The sequence below is a fragment of the Tursiops truncatus genome, chromosome 18, assembly GCF_011762595.2.
Source record: "Tursiops truncatus isolate mTurTru1 chromosome 18, mTurTru1.mat.Y, whole genome shotgun sequence".
In the NCBI taxonomy this organism is placed as follows: domain Eukaryota; kingdom Metazoa; phylum Chordata; class Mammalia; order Artiodactyla; family Delphinidae; genus Tursiops; species Tursiops truncatus.
This window is the reverse complement of record NC_047051.1, coordinates 5,056,573-5,077,055: the sequence shown is the minus strand read 5'-3', so window position 1 is coordinate 5,077,055 and position 20,483 is coordinate 5,056,573. Positions and strand designations below refer to the sequence as shown.

The 20,483-nt window shown below is 40.8% G+C and overlaps 1 protein-coding gene and 1 long non-coding RNA gene across 7 annotated transcripts in view; one reads left to right on the top strand and one right to left on the bottom strand.

The window, feature by feature from the left end:
- Positions 1-20,483, top strand: part of LNX2 (ligand of numb-protein X 2) — an 86,482-nt gene that overhangs the window by 54,132 nt on the left and 11,867 nt on the right. For 4 of the 6 annotated variants that reach the window (XR_002176701.3, XM_019936821.3, XM_004313680.4 and 1 more), the window contains exons 4-8: positions 296-495; positions 5,585-5,953; positions 9,345-9,482; positions 12,853-13,030; positions 17,653-17,884. Coding sequence is in view for 3 of the 6 variants with exons in the window: in XM_019936821.3 (XP_019792380.2) it covers positions 296-495; positions 5,585-5,953; positions 9,345-9,482; positions 12,853-13,030; positions 17,653-17,884 (1,117 nt within the window). In the remaining 3 variants the exon portion in view is untranslated. Of the gene's footprint in view, positions 1-295; positions 496-5,584; positions 5,954-9,344; positions 9,483-12,852; positions 13,031-17,652; positions 17,885-19,269; positions 19,500-20,483 lie in introns of all 6 variants that reach the window. The other 2 variants (XR_012327536.1, XR_012327535.1) reach the window with 1 other exon arrangement.
- LOC141277011 (uncharacterized) overlaps positions 6,470-20,483 on the bottom strand; it is a 35,267-nt gene continuing 21,253 nt past the window's right edge. The window contains exon 4 of the long non-coding RNA XR_012327537.1: positions 6,470-6,999. This is a non-coding gene — a long non-coding RNA (uncharacterized lncRNA). The remainder of the gene's footprint in view (positions 7,000-20,483) is intronic.

Below are 20,483 nucleotides of genomic sequence, written 5' to 3'. Positions count from 1 at the left end.
AAACTGTCTCTCGTCAGTTAGGTCGAGATGACGTTCTGTTACTATTGCTCCATCAGATCACTGTGATCTGAGACGTAGTAGCCGCTTGTGATAATTCGCTGATCACCTTTGGGACAAGAAATGTTTAGATAATCTTAACAGATACTTTTTGTCATTCTGCTTTCCTTATCCAGCGGTATTGCATAGTTCTTTACCATCTGCTAATGTAAGATGACTTATTTACCTGAAGATGATAACCAAAATATAAAATGTTTCTCTTTCCATCTATTTCTCTCTCTCATTTCTAACTTGGCAGCCACACAGCAGCCACTTAGTTTACCAGAAGGCGAAATCACCACAATTGAAATTCACCGGTCTAATCCTTATATTCAGCTAGGAATTAGCATTGTGGGTGGCAATGAAACGCCACTGATTAACATTGTTATCCAGGAAGTCTACCGGGATGGGATAATCGCCAGAGATGGGAGACTTCTTGCTGGAGACCAGATTCTTCAGGTATCCGTTTTAATTACTGTGTTAACTTGCGCTCTTTTGTTCTTATTCATAAGTTTAAAACAGAACATTGTGGGCTTCCCTGGTGGCGCAGTGGTTGAGAGTCCGCCTGCCAATGCAGGGGACGCGGGTTCGGGCCCCAGTCCAGGAGGATCCCACATGCCGCGGAGCGGCTGGGCCCGTGAGCTGTGGCCGCTTCGCAACGGGAGAGGCCACAACAGTGAGAGGCCCGCATACCGCAAAAAAAAAAAAAAAAAAAAAAAAAAAAAAAAAAAAAAACATTGTGGTACTGTGGAACTTGAGTTGTATATAGGTTAGTTTTACTGCTATTATATGCAAAAGAAGTCAGAATTTATCTGTAATTTCTTCTGTTTCCCCATATGCATGGAATGTAGTTTTTCTCCCTACTTTATTTCCAGTCCCGCATGTGGCTGTGCTTGCAGTGCTTGGGCTCTTGGGGCCGGCTGGGCTCTTCCCGGCTTGGTCTGCAGGGCTGGCTGGTTCAGAGCCGTCCCACCCATGCTGACATCCTCTGATCCCAGATCCAGTGTTCTCATCCACCCATCACCTGCATTGTCTAGTTTACCTTCCTCTACTACACTGATTACGACCGTCTGTAAAAGACAGACCGTGCAGCACTGGTTAGTTACAATTTATACCATGGGATTTAAGCCGGAATTCAGAAACCATGCCTGTCTCCTTGGCTCCCTAGTGTGCACTCCACCCTTTAACCCTTGGTGCTACCCTCACCTTCTCTGTCAGAAGATGACATTTAAGAAAAAACAGCTATTCCCCGAAAAGAACTAGCTTGGGACAAGGTGTTGTTTTCTTAGAGGGCACGTGGGGCTGAGGGGAGAAGGAGGGGAGGATTCTTCTGTATGGGACTGGACTTCTGTGGCTACTGGCCTGGGTATTTGAGTCATACAAGTGTAGATGATAGTTGAAGCTAAAAGAAATAGTAACCTCCAGAAGGAGAGAGAAGAAATACAAGGAAAACTATCTTCTAGGAACCCAAGCTCCAGGACTCCTCCCTCCTTCGTTGTTTGGTCCTCACCATGATGTGTTGACACCCACCCCTCATTCCCCCTTTCCCTGCTCCCTCTTCAGTCCAGGCCCCCACTGCTGTGTCTAACTCTGTACACACCCCACCAGACGTCCCTGCCGCCCAGCTCTCCGCTCTTCAATCCGACAAAATCACTGCCAGCTTAATATATCTGTAACTCTGCTTTCCTTGGGAAAATGTGACTAGAGCGTCACACCCAGACTGATTCATATTCACGGTCCTCTGTGGTCTCTTGCACAGCCTGTCATCTTCATCTTAACCCTTCCTTTTTGTTTCACGCATAGCAGTGGTAATGTTCTAGGCACTGTACTAGCCACTGGGAATGCAACTAAGAGCAAGGTACTCCCCCAGTCCTCATGGAATTTATAATCCAGTGGAAAAGCCAGACATGGCAGTCTTCTTGCCGCCACCTCACTCCCGATTCCAGGCTGTCCCACCGTGCTGGCTTGTCCACCTTCATCCTTAAGAGCTTTGCTCAGCCCTTCTCGCCCGTTCTGACCCCTCCTTACTTGAATTACTGACAGTGTTCACTGCTTTACTCTTCAGCTCTTGGCGTGTAATCACAGTGAACTATTCAAATGGGCTTGGCTTTGTGTGGTGATTGCAGCCACCCTAACAGTACCAGTTGTGATACAGATTTCTCATAGTGCTGTGCATGTCATAAGCACAGGAAATACTTGCTGAATCAGTAAAAGAGTGGACTTGGCTATAACATCCTGTCGGGAATAGCCATCTCCTTTATTAAAACAAAACTTGGACCCTCTAGGAATTTTTCCACTCCCACTTGCACGCTGCCCCTCACAGTGTGTTATTCCCACTTTAACATACTCAGGCCCCAAACCCTTCCTTCATTGCCCTTAGCAAGGCTGACACAGACTGAGCTTTCTAGCAAGGTTTTGTTTCTTACTAAATACTAAGAAGAAGTAGGGGGTACAGGAAGTGTAACCAGTCCCGCTTATATAAAATCAGCTTCCTGATCATACCGTAGCTAGCTCTTCACTGTGTTTACTAGTAAAAGATAGCTATTTACTGTATGCTGTATTTGCTGTCATTTTATGACATTAGTACTCTGGCTGTGCCAGGCTGGCAAAACCTTCCCTGTGTTCCCGACTTCCCAGCTCGCAGTCCGAGTCTGCTGGCCGCCCTGACATTTTGACACCCGGGTGGCCCAGACCAGGAGAGCCCGGTGGCTCCTGTCTGCAGCTCGTACAGCGTTCTTTCTCTCTCCCATTTTCTCCCACTTCCAGCCTCTCTATTAATAAGTGTGCATTCATTTTTGTGTTTTCTTTTTTGCTACCAGTGATGTACTAGCATTGGGTATTAACATTTGTATATATTTCTCATTCTTTTCCTAAATTCTAAAGGTAAAAACAAATGCTTTGGGTTTTTTTGTTTTGTTTTTTTGCGGTACGCAGGCCTCTCACTGTTGTGGCCTCTCCCGTTGCGGAGCACAGGCTCCGGACGCGCAGGCTTAGCGGCCATGGCTCACAGGCCTAGCCGCTCCGCGGCATGTGGGATCTTCCTGGACAGGGCACGAACCCGCGTCCCCTGCATCGGCAGACTGACTCCCAACCACTGCGCCACCAGGGAAGCCCCAAATGCTTTGTTTTTATCTGCATTTCTTTGAATACCATTGAGGTTAAATAGTTTTTCAGGCTTTATTTGCTAATATATTTCAGCAGCGGGCACTTTACTCTTCTATTTTAGAGAATTGTGTTTAGTAATATAATTGAATCCTTACAACTCAAGTAAAATTAGTTATCTGAAATTATTGACTGCATTTTTGGAAATTAACTCATAGCTATAAATTTACATTGTAGAAATTCCAAGGCACTATTATTGTTTACGGAGGCACACATATTAATATCTCTAGTAATGATCATCTTAATAAGTCCAGTTGAATGATTCAAATTGGTAAGAAAAGTAAGAACACATAACCTGGTTAATGGATTCAAAAGGATCTCTCCTACTGTGGGCCCTGACTTCTGCTCGGCCTCTGACTGGTATGCTGGAGCCAGTAAGTAAAGCCACGCCCCTTGCCCAAATGTGGAGTATTTATGGTCATTCAAAAGTAAACGCTGGGAAATAAGGCTGCTTGGAATTTTTTTACTACCTGGTTTACTACCTGGTCCAACTCTGTATAAGATACATAAATAATACAGTGAGCCCATCTGAAAATCCCCAGGAGTGGGAAAGATGGTTTATTTATAGAGCAAAGAGCTGTCAAGCTGCCTGTGCTTCTATTTCAGCAAACTGTGTGCAGTGACAGGGTGTGGCTTCAGTCTCCCCGCATCACACACACACGCACACACACACCCCTTATTCTACTAAATAGCCTCTTGGAAGAGGAGACCCATATAACCTTCAAGGCCTTTTGTGATGCAGCCTTTTGAGCAGTTTGAAGAAAAAAATTAGTTATAAATTACATCAGTGTCACTATTAAAGATAATATAACTTTTGAAGTATTTTCAGTTTGATCCATCATCAGTGACTGAGGCATGTTCAGTTTTGAAGGAAAATAATTGCAGCCATATGTTCATTGCATTGGTACAAAACACATTTAGCCGAAGTGGTAGAGTTTACTATTGCTGGTGCTATTTTTACGAAGCCTGGAGACAGTATTTTATCTGGTCTCTGCTTTCTCTGCCTTTTGCCAGCCACCACACATTCATGAAGGAAAAAATCTTCCAGCTGTGGGATATTCCACACCTACTTCCCAAGGATACTGTGAGGCTGCATGGTTGCACACGGCTATGGCTGGATTTCAGCCAGATATTTTGTAAAGTCATTTGTGATATACCTGAATATAAGACGGAAAGCTGTGAGCCTAGAGATAGGTAGCTCTTAGCTGAGTAGCCAGAAATGATGGTTTTTGATTAATGGATTCATGTCAGGCTAGTTTTTTTAGAAACTGCCTTAATTCTCTACTTGACCCCGTATTCAGTGTTTTTATTGAGGGCTTGGATGGCTACCAAATGCATAGATGTTGCAGACTTGGGAGAATAGCAACTTTGTGTATGCCATCTATGAATTTGATGGCTGAATTTTTAAAGATGCCAACAGGCCAAAATGAACAAAATTCAAGTTAACAGTGTTCAAAACTATCAACCCTAGATTAACAGAAAGGGGGGAGGTCTTGCTTCACATAGATTTCATGTGAAAAAAATTTAACCTCACACCTCACCCAGAGCCTGTCACATAACCGGTGTTCAGAGCGCTGGTTCCCCCTCACTTTCACCTCAGGCAGATTCAGAGGAGCTCTCACTGTGATAAATACCAAGAACTGTGCTAATTCCTCTAACTAGGTAAATAACTGAAGGTGGGTATATTTTCTCAGTGACGTTACAGGTCCAAGGATCAGTCACTGTACTTATTTCAAGGTTATAAAGTTTAATAAGTAAATGTTCTGTATTAAATTATGCTTATTTTATAAGATATGTTACACTTGTGTGCCAGATAATTAGTGGAATTATGATTATCGGCTCTTCTTTAAAGTAAAAGTCACTCATCTAATATAAGGCTGTATACTTGAGTGCACCACTTTCCTTAAAAGTGTTTTCTCTAGCTTAAGTGTATTTCATTTTGGAAAAGTAACTTTGTAATCCAGTAGCACTTCAGTTTCTGTCCCACTAGAACTAGTCTTTCATGAGCACTTGCCCTGTCTGATGTTGTCTAGTCGTGCACTTCCTGACCCTGTGAAGTGGATGGTAAACACGTTTTACAGGTGAGGAAACAAGTTCTGTAACTTGCCCGAGGTTATCCAGTTATACGGCAGAACCAAGGACCCTCATTCAAGACTATCATTAAAGCCTGTGATCTTGACGACTATTCTCTACTTAATGCTAGTCACTGTAAGTTAATTTTAGGAACGCTGTACGTTTTAAAATGTCTTTGGAGTGCTTGTCTTTGTAAGTAACGATTGTGTATCATTTTCACAACGTCAGTTTCCTTCGGAACCCTTATATGAACATTGCTACAAGCTGGGAGGATAAAAGATTGTCACGCTTCGGCCGTCACCCTCTTTTCCAGGTCAACCACCACAACATCAGCAGCGTGTCCCACAACCACGCCCGCGCCGTGCTGTCGCAGCCCTGCAGCACGCTGCACCTCACTGTGCTCCGGGAGAGACGCTGCGGCGGCCGCGCGCACAGCCGCCCCGTGGGCGGCTCACCCCCGGAAGAGGTTTTCCAGGTGGTTCTTCACAAACGGGACTCTGCCGAACAGCTCGGCATCAAACTCGTCCGAAGGACCGACGAGCCGGGCGTCTTCGTCCTCGACCTGCTGGAAGGGGGGCTGGCGGCGCAGGACGGCAGGCTGAGCGGCAACGACCGGGTGCTGGCCGTCAACGGCCACGACCTGAAGCACGGGACACCCGAGCTGGCTGCCCAGATCATCCAGGTGAGCCCCCTCGCGCCCGCTCCAGGCCCTCAGCCTTCCTGCCGTCGCGCAGCCTTGGTTCTCACTAGCAGGGGACACAGGGATCCAGGGGGTGCTTGAGACTTCGCTGGACAGTCGAGCACAGCTACCTAATTCTTCACAGTCCACACCAGTCTAAGCTCAGCCCAGGTGACTCCCTTCTGGTGTGCACACCCATGAACTTGTAGGCGGGCTGTTTCTGGAGGAAAGGCCCTACGGTTTCACGTGGCAGATGGCAGTGTCCACACTTCACAAGGGAGAAGGTGAGACCCCCAAGGAGCTGTGGTCACCGAGGGTGTAGCTCACCTGGTGTCTTCACTCACCTCTCACCTTTACTGCACAATCCATGAAAATGAGGGGGAAAATCACTTTTTATTCAGAGCAACTTATTTCTATAGTGCCTTTTTTTTTTAAAGGAATTCAGAGCATTTCAAACACATAATATTGTCCTCACAGTATCTCTGGAGGTAGTCATGATTAGAGAAAAAACATGTTTTTAGTAAGAGCATCAAAGCAGATACATTAAAACCATCCGAGAAGATCTTTAGGCTCTGCAGCGTGCTGTGGCGTTTAACGTGGCTGTCTCCTGCAGCCTTGTACGAGGGTGAAGCAAAATGGGAGCGTTTAAGCGAGCACCACACACACTACCAGTGGAAACCATGCATTAGTTAATATAACCGAACTTTTGGAATTAAGGTCGGTTGATAGTCACGAAAATAGGTATATATATATACATAGAATCAAATAACAATGAGATGTTAACACTAAGAAAACCCACGTCTCACTCCCCTTTAACCTACTGCCTTTTCTCCCACTTTTTGGTTCAATATAGCCTTAAGGAAACACACACACACGCTCACAGCCATATTGCATTGAGAGGCGGTTCAGGTATTGGTTTTATTTCATAGACTCGAGGCTTAAAAAAATTGAATGCCTTGAAATCCCCTCAAATCAGAGGCAGCATTCGGGGCACCAGGAGCTTTACCTGTGGATCACGCCAGCCGCTGCACTGCTGAGATCAAGTTCATCTTGCGGGGGGCAGGGGGAGAAGAAGAAAGTTAATCCATTTTGGGGATTTGTTAACAGAAATAGGCAAGTCGAGTGGACTTTCTGAAGTGAGAAGTCCGATCAGTAAGATGGAAAGGAAGAGAGAAATATATTGCCTGTATATATTTCAGGCAATGTTACAGTACACTAATTCCTAAATAGATGGTCCTTACTAGATTTCTAACCAAAATGTAGAAAATATAGTTACACAGGTAGAAAACACATTTAAAATTTTTCATAATATATTTTATTTGGATTTTTATAATGCAAATAGTTGCATATTTTGTGCTGTGATTTTTCCCAGACTATAGAAAACTCAAGTTGCTCAACTTCTTTTTGAAAAAAAATGAAGTCTTATTGAGGATTATAAAAATAACACATTGCATGTCTAAAAAGGAGCACACTGAAGATAAAATACTGAAAAGAAGTTACAATCAAATCCAGTCTAAACACCCCAAGCTGTATCAATGTTAAGTGTTTGGAGGACATCCTTACAAACTTTTGAGTGTGTATGTCCACAGATAGATACAAATCTACACAATACTTACACACGTGCTTATCTTGTAAATTCTGAGTTTGCAACTTTGTCAGCAGTATGTTGTGAACTTCTCACCATGAAAGTGTAGAACCCCATCATGATCTTTACTAGCTGATTCAGTGTTCCCCTATTGACAGACTTTCATGTTTTGTTTTCATTTTAAGACATTTTGCTAAACTTCCCTCCAGAAAGATCAGATCATACCAATTTATACTCCCAGCATCAGAGTGTACTACTCAACTATGACTTAAGCGTATTGTTATTTGAACATCTTGCATTTTTAAAAATCTTGAATTTAACAGAACTTTTTTTGCTGTGTTTGAATCCCTGACATATTAGATGTGCAATCTGTTTAAAGTCAGCCTAAACCCAAATGTTGGTCCATCATTAAAGTCCTAAATGCCCACTTCCATCACATGCACAGAATTTTGTCTTTCAAAAAATCTAGAATGATTAAGGATTTGTTTCTATTAATAATAGGTTTTGCATATGCAGGGGTTTTCCAGTGAAAGTTGAAATACTAATTAGAGTATTTGGTGGTTATGAGGCAGTAAGCAGTAATGAAACTAATTCTGTACATGTACATTGAAGTAAAGTCACAGATGGAGCGTCTCGCCACTTCACGCCGTGCAATCACATGATGTGAAGTGTGAGAATTTTCAACATCAGGATTCTACTCTGTATTTACCCCTTAGATCAAGTACCCAGACTCTGTGCTTTGGGAATCTGGCCACGTATTGATTTTCTTTCAGTTATTTTGAGAAACTTGTTTGAAATTTAGTGGAATAAAATGCTTGAATAAGCAAATGTTTTTTAGGTGGACATAAAAATTAACACTTATTCTCCAGTTTAAAAACTAAAAATAATACAGTGATATATGTCAATTTATCTCAATAATACTTGGGGAAAGAACTGAAAATAGTGATTTCTTAACATTACTGACTGTAATCATGGGGGAGGTCCCCACTTTCTACCACAATTCCTTGAAAGCAGGCCATCATAATTTCCCATAGGAGTAATAATGCAATTGGGAATTGTGGTCATGACCAAGAGTCACCTTCAAATAAATCAGGCCTGTACTTTAAAAGCAAAGATAAAATAACTTTTAAAAATAGATGTACATCTACGTTTAAAATATATATGGATATAGATAATGGGCCTCTAAATTTAAAATGACAGTCACAAACCTCTAATACGATAATTAACACAGGTGTGTGTGCAATATTTATATAAATACAATCTTATACAGGATCTCTAGAATCATTCTTTCCAGGATTATTTAAGCTGATGTCCTATTTTTGACTCAAACTTATAGCAAACAGAAACAAAGCTGTGCATAGTTTCACTGATGATTACTTCCAAAATAGCCACCATGGAATTTATTTGTAAAGTCGCAGTGGATTTTAATCAGGTTTCGAATCAGTTCTTCCTCTTTTATTCTTTCCTTTGCTCTCTCCCTCACAACGCCAAGGCCAACCTTGAAGGGGCAGAGAAGTATCAGAAGAAAGTTACCCTTCAGGAAATCATGGGGAAAGAACAAGGGCAGTTTGCTTTGCCTGGGTTGTTGTGGAAGCGGGCTTGGGGAGAGTCTGTCCAAGAGCCGTGCACATGCGTCTCAGCTGCAGACGTCTTAAAACATGAGCTCACGAGAAGAGCTCCCTTCTCCGACCACCGGGTGCCTGCAGTCCCCCCCAGGCAAGGCACTGGCTCGGTGAGGAGTGCCTGTGCTTTGTGAAATGAGAAGCATCTTTTTAATGACTGGCAGTCGTGTCTGTGTGTTTTCTCCAGGCTAGTGGCGAGAGGGTGAATTTAACAATTGCTAGACCAGGGAAACCCCAGCCTGGAAACGCTGTCCGAGAAGCGGGAACTCAGAGCAGCCAGCACCACACACAGCCGCTGCCTTACAACAGACCCAGCTCACATAAGGTAAGGTGCCTTGTTTGTGGTTCTTAATTCATCCACCCTCAAAGGATGATCATTACAAGCTGGGAAGATGTTGGAGAAAGTACACTAGGTGTTTGGGATGTGAATGTGTTTTGCTGCCTTGGAGAGTGACTGCATTGTCTCAGTCCCGCAACCAGTAGAGTTTCTTGGTGGGGAAGGACCCTCTGCCAGGTGATTGATGAGAAATGTTTGACTGTCCAGAAAAATCTCCGGTTTGTTTAGTTCTGCTTGAAAGTGGGGTTTATCTCGGCTTACTCATTTAAATGTGACAGTTGGTTATGTAACTGAAAAAGCATAGTGAAGACAATGATTGACAGCCTGTACTTAGCAACTGGATAGCTTGCCTACAACAGAATTAGATATGTGCATCTTAAACATATAACTCATAAACTTCGATAGCTACATGTATAGCGTATTTTTTGTTATATGAATAGTATAGGAAGACTACCCTAAATATTTTAAAATTCCTGTATGTTGAGGATTTTCCCTGCTTCTTCAGTATTTTACCGGTTTTATAATATATACCAAGGTCATTTACCTGTGCTGAGAATCTTGATACTGTCTCACTTCAGTTGCAGAAATTTAAAAAGGGTGGTAGTTCATTCTTCTTTTTTTTGGTAGTTCATTCTTGATATTGTTTCCTTCATTTGAACTCACTTTCTGGTAGGCTGGGGTTTCTTAACCACTTTCCTACCTACCACTTTCTGGTAGGCTGGGGAGTCTTAACCACTGGACCACCATGGATGTCCCAGGCTGGGGTTTTTAAAATGATGTTTACTCAACTATGTGAAAATATAAGCTAAATATGAGCTTCCAAAGTCCTTCTCTTTAAGTAAAATTATAAGTTACTAAACAAAAACATCTGTTGGTCTGCTTAAAACCACAGGAAGTTCCCTGTGTGCTAAAATGACTTCTTAATGTAAGTACAGTATTTGAGAGAATACTTACCTTTGGAATGTCACAGGTACCCTAAGAAAGCATCCCTTAAAGGCACAAGTACTTTTCGCCCTTCAGGTTTATCTGGTTTTCAGAGCTCAAGTGGAGACTTGTCACTGGTCTTTGGTTTAGTTAATATTTTTAAGAAAATGTAACCACAGACTTGTTCTCATTTCTGAACTGAAACTGAAAGTATGAAGGAAACCTATAATATTGCCTTCATGATGATGACTATGAAAAAGGAGTTATTGTTTTGGAGTTTTGAATAGTTTCATATGGCTTGTCCTTTATGCATTACATATATATTCCTAAAATTACAATATAAGGCAAAAATTGATTATTGACCCTTTTATGTCACTGAATTTTACAGTAATTTGAACATGAGTGTCTATGACATGATTTTTAAGACAATTTTTAAAACTGTACTTAGTCATCCCAACGTTCATATAGAGAACTCTGCTTATTTGGGGAACATATTCTTCTCTCAACTCTGCTGCTCTTACTGTCTTTAACTTTCTGTGACAACGTTTTAAATAGTAATGCTGAATTTATTCTTATTCTGTGTGCTCTGCAACTCTTATTGGTTAGAACGGCCACATGAAATGTACTTTTAAGTGTTAGCTATTTGATACTAATATACTGCATTTGTTATATAAAATCCTGATTTAGAAAAATAAGGGTCTCCTAGGGAAAATAAACAGATTCACCAGAAAACGTGTTCAGATGATTATAATCATCATTGAAAATTACAGTATACATTAGCCTGCTACTAGGCCTCTTAGGTAGCTGCTTAGATAAACATTTGTATGATTTAGAACTTTCCTTGAAGTATTCTGAGTATAATCTTTGAAGTCTGGTTTGGTTCCTGAGGAAAAAATAATGTATATATATATCTGAGCCATCTAGAGGAATAAAACAACCACCTTTAACTGATTAAATACCTGCAAGCCAAAATTGCTTATAAATATACTCAAGACTGAGTTTACATGAGTTGTCTTCATAATCAAGTGGGTTTTGCCCAATTTTGAAGGATACTAAGATAGATTTCATACCTTTAAACAGGAGACTGCCTTAGGACATTTCCAAGTTTTCTACTAGGTCGTAACATTCTCTAGAAACACCAGGCTGTTATTGCAGGTGGTTCCCTTAATAAAATTTCAAGAGTACATGGATTCCAGGACCAGAGAAAGGGAGACGGGCCTGCAGTTCCAAGGCCTGAGTCACAGATTGTCAACACTTTCAAATAATGTCACTAAAGGGATGTTATAATTCCGTAAAGGTAACTCATATTTCTATTGTTGATATTGTTAATAATGTTATTATCTACATTTTCTCAGAGCTGACAAATGTTGGAAACCTTTTGAGACGTTAGCTTCCACTGTTACACTTAACAGGACAGTAACCATGTGGTGTGGGGACATATAAACAGTATGTGTACATATGTGCACATATGCAAAGCGTATGTTTGGATATTTGCACCCCTCAAATCCCTATGCAGGAACTTACAGTTGTATGATTTGGGGCAAGTTACATGACCTCTCTAAGTTGTTTCCTCATCCACAAAATGGGGCCAATAACAGTACTTACTTTCCAGGACCACCGTGAAGATTAATGAAATGACGCATGTAAAGCTGTGAGCTTTTTGCACATAGTTAAGCCTTCGATAAATGTTATTTTAATATTCGTATTGCATATGTACACCTTGATTTTGTTGAATTCTAATTCAGAAAAGTGGTATTTTAGATTCTCCTTTTCTTCCAGGAGTATCTCAGTAATAGGTAACAGTAACAAATGTCAGTAAAAATAGCTTTTCCCTGAGAATATAGTTTGCTGGGGATTTCCCTGTGATTAACTTCAAAAATTCAGTTATTTCATATCCTTTTATCTTTTCACAAATTTTGAAGGTAGATTTGCACCTGCTTCACGATCGAGTGCTCTGATAACCCTTGTTAGTCAGAATCAGAAGAGAGCTCTGTAGCTTTTTTCTGGCAGTTAGTAAAATCCACACTTTTATACTATGTCAACTTTTCTCTCAAAGAATATAGGAGAAAAGTGGAAGTAAAATTAATTGGCTTCTCTTCGGAATGTTAAAATTCAAATGCATTATTTACTTTTATATTTGGGAGCTGGAGGTAATTACACAAATGATATGCTTATTTTACTTTGACTTCCCCTATGTCAACAGTCCTGAGTTTTTCAGTTCCATCTATAGTCCTGTGAAAATACAGTAGTCCAAAGTTTGCCATTGTGAGCCACAGGGCTCATGGGCCTCTGAAGAACTGTGTATTGCTTTCAGTTCTATAGTGATTTTTTTTTAATGACTTTAAAATTGCCACGTTATGTCTTTACTTTAGCTGTCATTACTTCAACTATATATATTATTCATTATCCAATAAATTTTTCCTCTCATGTTCAGGATCTTGCCCAGTGTGTTACATGCCAAGAAAAACACATTACTATAAAGAAGGAACCACACGAGTCCCTTGGAATGACAGTAGCTGGGGGCCGAGGAAGTAAAAGTGGCGAACTGCCCATCTTTGTGACCAGTGTGCCACCTCATGGCTGCCTTGCACGTGATGGCAGAATCAAGAGAGGTAAGCTAGGATCTTGTACAGTTTCACCACATCTCCCAAAGTCAACTCACATTTTTAAAAATAATGTCTACAAAGTTTCCTATTAAACATGGCTTTTTAAAATCCTTTAAAATGTCCTGTACATAATGGAAGCATAAAGCCTCTCTATATAAGGTTAGAAAAATGCCTAACATAAAGGGAGATTGCTGAAGCTTAATAATCTTTCTAACAGTTACTCTGACTGTTGGATTATTTTATGTTGGAAAAGACCCTCTAAGAGATTTATGCTTCCAGCATTATGGTAGACCAGATACTTTGAAGGATCATCTCACTGAAATACACTTGTTGCTTATTAAAAAGGTGTCTGGGTGGGAGGAGGATCACAGAAGAGGTGGAGCAGAGACAAACTTAATAAAAAGGAGTGGTTTTTAGGGATTAATTCATTCACAATTTCACAACCCCCATTGATTGATACTATATAATTTGTGTGGGTGGGGGTGGTAGTGGTAACAGTAGCATTCTCCATACACTTGGTTCATATGGAAAAGTGAGTCTTGAAAGCTATTTCTCCAAAAATGAAGTCATACACAAAAATTAACTGATCCAAGACCTAAATGTAAGAGCTAAAACTTTTAGAAGAAAATCAAGTGTAAACCCTCATGGCCTTGGCTTATGCAACAGATTAATCAATGGTTATCATAGATATGACACCAAAAACAAGCAATAAAGACATAGAAACAATCAATGAAACTAAAAGCTGGTTCTTTGAAAAGATGAACACAATTGATAAACCTTTAGCCAGACTCAAGAAAAAAAGGGAGAGGGTCTAAATCAATAAAATTAGAAATGAAAAAAGGAGAAGCCACAACCAACACAACAGAAATATAAAGGACCGTAGAGACTACTACAAGCAACTCTGTGGCAATAAGGGACAACCTAGAAGAAATGGACAAATTCTTAGGAAAGGTGCAATCTCCCAAGACTAAACCAGGAAGATATAAAAAAATGAACAGACCAATTACAAGTACTGAAATTGTATCTGTCATTAAAAAACTCCCAATAAACAAAAGTCCAGGACCAGATGGCTTCATAGGAGCATTCTATCAAACATTTAGACAAGAGTTAACACCTATCCTTCCAAAACTATTACAAAAAATTGCATTCTGTGAAGCCACCATCACCCTGATACCAAAATCAGACAAAGATACCACAAAAAAGGAAAATTACAGGCCAATATCACTGATGAACACAGACTCAAAAATCCTCAACGAAATACTAGCAAACTGAATCCAACAGTACATTAAAAGGATCATACACCATGATCAAGTGGGATTTATCCCAGGGGTGGAAGGATTTTTCAGTGTCCACAAATCAATCTGTGTGATACACCACATTAACAAATTGAAGGATAAAAATCATATGATCATCTCAATAGATGCAGAAAAAGCTTTTGACAGAATTCAACATCCATTTATGATAAAAACTCTCCAGAAAGTGGGCACGGAGGGAACCTACCTCAACATCATAAAGGCCATATATGACAAACCCACAGCTAACATCATACTCAATGGTGAAAAGCTGAAAGCATTTCCTCTAAGATCAGGAACAAGACAAGGATGTCCACTCTCGCCACTTTTACTCAACATAGTTTTGAAAGCCCTAGCCACAGCAATCAAGAGGAGAAAAGGAAATAAAAGGAATCCAAATTGGAAAAGAAGTGAAACTGTCATTGTTTGCAGACGACATGACACTATACACAGAAAATCCTAAACGTGCTACCAGAAAACTACTACAGCTCACCAATGAATTCGATAAAGTAGCAGCATACAAAATTAATACACAGAAATCTGTTGCATTTCTATACACTAACAGTGAAAGATCAAAAAGAGGAATTAAGGAAACAATCCCAATTACCACTCCATCAAAAAGAATAAAAATACCCAAGAATAAACCTACCTAAGGAGGCAAAAGACCTGCACTCTGAAAAATAAGACACTGATGAAAGAAATCAAGGATGAGACAGATGGAAAGATATACCATGTCCTTGGATCAGAAGAATCAATACTGTCAAAGTGACTGTACTACCCAAGGCAATCAACAGATTCAGTGCAATTCCTATCAGATTACCAATGGCATTTTTCACAGAACAGTAAATTTTAAAATTTGTATGAAAACACAAAATGCCCCGAATAGCTAAAGCAATCTTGAGAAAGAAAAATGGAGCTGGAGGAAACAGGCTCCCTGACCTCAAACTATACTACAATGCTACAGTAATCACAACAGTGTGGTACTGGCACAAAAACAGAAATATAGATCAACGGAACAGGATAGCCCAGAAATAAATACACGCACTTATGGTCTGTTAATCTACAGATGGCCAAAAGGCATGTGAAAAGATGCTCAATGTCACTAATTACTAGATATCACCTCACACCAGTCAGAATGCCCATCATCAAAAAGTCTACAAATAATAAATGCTGGAGGGGGTGTGGAGAAAAAGGAACCCTCCCTACAGTGTTGTTGGGAATGTAAATTGGTACAACCACTATGGATAACAGTATGGAGATTCCTTTAGAAAATAAAAACGGAGCTACCATATCCTGCAATCCCATTCCTGGGCATGTATTTGGAGAACATCATGATTCGAAAAGATATGTGCACCCCGATATTCATATCAGCACTATTTATAATAGCCAACACATGGAAGCAACCTAAGTGTCCATCAACAGATGAATGGATAAAGAAGATGTGGTACATATTACAATGGAATATTACTCAGCCATTAAAAAGACGAAATAGTGCCAGTTGCAGCAACATGGATGGACCTAGAGATCATCATACTAAGTGAAGTCATACAGAGAAAGGCAAATATCATATGACATCAACTTATATAGGGAATCTAAAAAAAATACAAGTCAACTTATTTACAAAACAGAAACAGACTCACAGACTTTGAAAACAAACTTATAGTTACTGAAGGGGAAACATGGTGGGGAGGGATAAATTAGGAGTTTGGGATTACAGAACCCTTATAGCTCAGTAATAAAAGACAAATAACCCAATTTAAAAATGGGCAACTGATCTGAATAGACATTTCTCCCAAGAAAATACACAGATGGACAATAATGACTTGAAAAGATACTCAGTGACATTAGTTATTGGGAAATGCAAATTCATCGCTAGGATGAATATAGAAAAAAAAGACAATAACAGTTGGCAAGGATGTAAAGAAATCGAGACTCTCATATATTTGCCAGAGAGAATGTAAAACAGTACAACTGTGTTGTAAAACAGTTTAGCAGTTCTTCAGAAAGTTAAACAGTTGTCACATGACCCAGCAATTCCATTCCTAGTGAAATGAAAGCATGTTCACACAAAAACTTGTACGTGAAGGTTTATAGCAGTATTTTCCATAATAGCCAAAAAGTAAAAACATCCCAAATGTCCATTTACTGGTGAATGGATGAAGAGACTGTGATTTATCCATACAATGGAATATTATTTGGCCATAAAAAGGAAATATTGACACATTGTACAATATAAATGAATCTTGGAAACATGCTAAGTAAAAGAAGCCAGTCAGAAAAGACCACATGATTCCATTTATATGAAATACCCAGAAAAGGCAAATCTATAGAGATGGAAAGTAGATTAGCAGTTGTTTAGGACTCAGGGAAGGGAACTGATTACTAATGGGTACAGGGTTTTGGGGGTGGTGATAAAAATCTTCTAAGAATGACGTGATGGCTGTACACCTCTGTGACTAGAAACCCATAAAATTACAGACTTTAATTGAAAGGTGCACGGATGGTATCTCTAGAAGGCCTTTAAAAGTTATTTGTTCTGTTGTGGAATTTGAGGTAATTTTATTTCCTTCTTGTTATTTTATGTTTTCGAAGTTTTCTACAAAGAGAATGTTTTGCTTTAATAATCTGAAAAATGATGAATTGGGGGAGGATTTTCCGTGGGCTTTCTTAGTACAAACATTTGTGCTTCCTATAAAACTAATCCTTTTCCTTCCTAACCTTTTATATGAGCCTCATTGCTCTTTTTTATTATATTACTTGGCAGAGCAACAAAGACTAGTTTTCTTCTTCAAGCAGGACATGTTCAAATCACAAGTTTCATTTCTTTGTGTAGGCCCAAGGGTATCTTCTCTACATACTGAGATGATTGCGCTGAGTGAACTATGTAGGGCTGTCTAGATGTATAAAACCGTATCAGTATAAAGTAGAATATATTAAAAATTCCCTTCTAAGAGCAAAAGATCAAATCACTTTCTAATTGGAAGGAAGGGTAAGAAGAGAAATGAAGGTGCCCAGGGCCCGTCCACAGCTATACCAGGGCTGATGATGTGGACCCCCAACTGCATTCCAGAGCCTCGAGCCAAACCTTTTCCTACATATTATTACATTATTTAAAATTTTTGAATTGTTTAAAATTTTTGAATTGTTTTGGAGTGTTGTCCATGAATTGGATTTTTCCTCAGTATTCTAAGAATTATAAAGAGAAAAATGGTCTTTTCCCTTATTATGTCATCTGAGTTTTTGGAACTAACCTTTGTTAATTAGTTTACAGATAACAGGATTTACAGGGAAGTAATCACTTGGTGGCTCATTTTTCTTGCTCCCTTATTTGAACAGGTGACATCTTGTTGAATATCAATGGCATCGATTTGACCAGTTTAAGTCACAGTGAGGCTGTGGCTATGCTGAAGGCCAGCGCCACGTCGCCCACGGTGGCCCTGAAAGCACTGGAGGTGCAGGTTGTGGAGGAGGCCGCCCATGGCCCAGATGAGCAGCCCAGCACTGTCAGCGAGAATGAGTATGATGCCAGCTGGTCCCCGTCATGGGTCATGTGGCTTGGGCTGCCCAGGTACTGCAGCTTTTCTGTTGTTTTATGGAAAATTGCAATTGCAATCTTCATTGGGGTATAGCACAGCAAATTAAGAACGAAGCTGAAAAGACTTACCTCTGTTTACAAAAATAAATAAAGCTATTCTGTTCATTCCTACAAAAGGCTCCCCAGTGGGCCAGCTATGAGATTGGGTGGTCAGTCTCTTGCTTAGAACAGCTTTACCAACATTCACTCTGATACATGCTTAGACTTATGTGCCTTTTTTCACCGGAAAAAATAGGTCAAAGCGTGGGGCCTTTCCCTCTCCCAGAAGTATTTCTGAAAGCCCTACTCTTCCTACAAAGGAGTGTAAAACTGAGTTTTTATTGGACATAAGAGTCTTTAGGCCACACCCTTGGTGTTCAAGCGTTACTGCTCTTGACCCCCTTTAGGAGGAGGTCACAGCTCATGACCGGCTCACCAGACAGGACATTCTGTAGTTGGTCGGTGTCTGGTCGTGAGACATTTTGGAACCTCCAGGTGGTAGTTGTGTAATTTGGTATTGAGGTAGAGAGGATGTGAATTACCATCTTCATTTGTTTCCAACTCAGTTTAGATTCTTATTGTACAGAAGAATCCTGAAACTGAAATATGATGAAACGTTTTGACTTTTACACTGCTATGAAAATGATTCTTTAAGCAATAAGAATATGACCGTTTCTGAGCCATCTAGCTTCATGTGGAATAAATTTATAATAACTAGCATTTATACAGTGCTATATGGTTTATAAAGTACTTTCAGATGAAGAATAACACAAAAAGCAAGGATACTATTGGATTTCATTTATTAATTTAACTTGCTGACTTGTCCTCTCAGTTAAAAGAAGAAGAAAAAAAAGTAAGAGGGCATAAAACTGTAATCAGGGAACTCTAGGGCCCCTGTGGAGAGATTTTTCATGACAGAGATGATTAACTGCTTCATATGTTTAAAAACTGATTTTTTTCCCCATTAAAAAGTCAACATAGATTTAAATGGTTCCTATTCAACTCCTGCAGACATGCCATCTAAGTTGTGAGGTGTCAGCTGTCAGAAGGAACCTAACTGATCTTATTAAACACTCAGCCCAGAACTTTGTGTGTGAAGTTGTACCCTCATGCTGAGCAGTTCTGCCCAAGTGCCCAACTCCGCTGCTGCACAGGCCGAGACCAACGGCATCCTGGAGAAACCCCCATGCTTCTTGTAGCTTTCCTTATTTGTTATTCCAGGCTAGTTTTGGGGTCAGTATCTCTTCCTTTGTTCAGAGCATTTTCTGATGTGCCAGGAAGAATAACAAAGATTTTAGATGAGAAATGCACAGGATAGTACAAGGCAATCTACAGAGTCGATGCAATCCCTATCAAATTACCAATGGCATTTTTCACAGAACTAAAAAAATTTTAAAATTTGTATGGAAACACAAAAGACCCCAAATAGCCAAAGCAATCCTGAGAAGGAAAAATGGATAAGTGATCAAGATGGCGAAGTAGTAGGACGTGAAGCTCACCACCTCCCACAAATACATCTACATGTGGAACAATTCTCACAGAGTATCTACTGAATGCTGGCAGAAGACCTCAGACTGCTGAAAGGGCAAGAAAATCTTCACATAACCAGGTAGGACAAAAGAAAGAGAAAAAGAAAGTGAGACAGGAATCAGGACAGGACCTGTGCCCCTGGGAGGGAGCTGTGAAAGAGGAAAGGTTCCTGCATCCTGGGAGGCCCCCTCACCAGCGGGAAGATTAGCCAGGACAGAAGGGGAGCTTCAGAACCTCAGAGGAGAACGCAGCAGCTGGTTTTATGGCAGCCAGAGCAGTGGGAAGACTGCACAGATGGTCAGTGCCACCACCCTGCACTCCCCAGCCTGAGACACATGTCTGCCCGTACAGGTGGATGCTGGAACTTGGCCTTTGGAGATCAGACCTGGGGAGAGGACTGGGGTTGGCTGTGCAGAAACAGCCGTGGGGGGTGGGGGGCTGACATCTACTGTGACTGCACCTGAGGGTATACATGGAGGAAGCCTGGGCCACCTCAGAGGCCAGGCACCATTGTTTGGGGGATGCACAAGGGGAGGGGCAGGACCTTGCACTGTAGCCTTTTCCCCTGTGTGTGCGGTCAGGACACTGCCTGCACGGGCTCCAGGAGCAGTAGCAAGCCGCCTCCTGCCCAGACGCCAGGAGCAGTCACAAGCCACTGCCACGTCCCTCCTGGACTACAGGAGTGGTCATGAGCTACCTCCGCTCCCATTGTGTGCTCCAGGGGTGAGGCTGAGCTGCCACCACCACCCAGAATCCCAGGACCAGGCATCAGCACACTCCCTATCAAGGGGATAATGATCAGCACATGCTGAGGAAATAGGCGACATGCATCCATACTAAAAACCACCCTCGCACCAAGTATATTAAACCCACACACGCTACACAGCAACGCCCCTAAATATAAACAGCACTCCAAGGCCACAGAGTAAGAGATATGACTAAATATAAAAAATGCAATATAAGAAATGTAAGTAACATGAAGAAGCAGAGGAACCACTCCCAATTAAATGACCAAGAGAATTCCCCAGAAAGAACAAACAATGAAACAGACCTCTTCAGTATT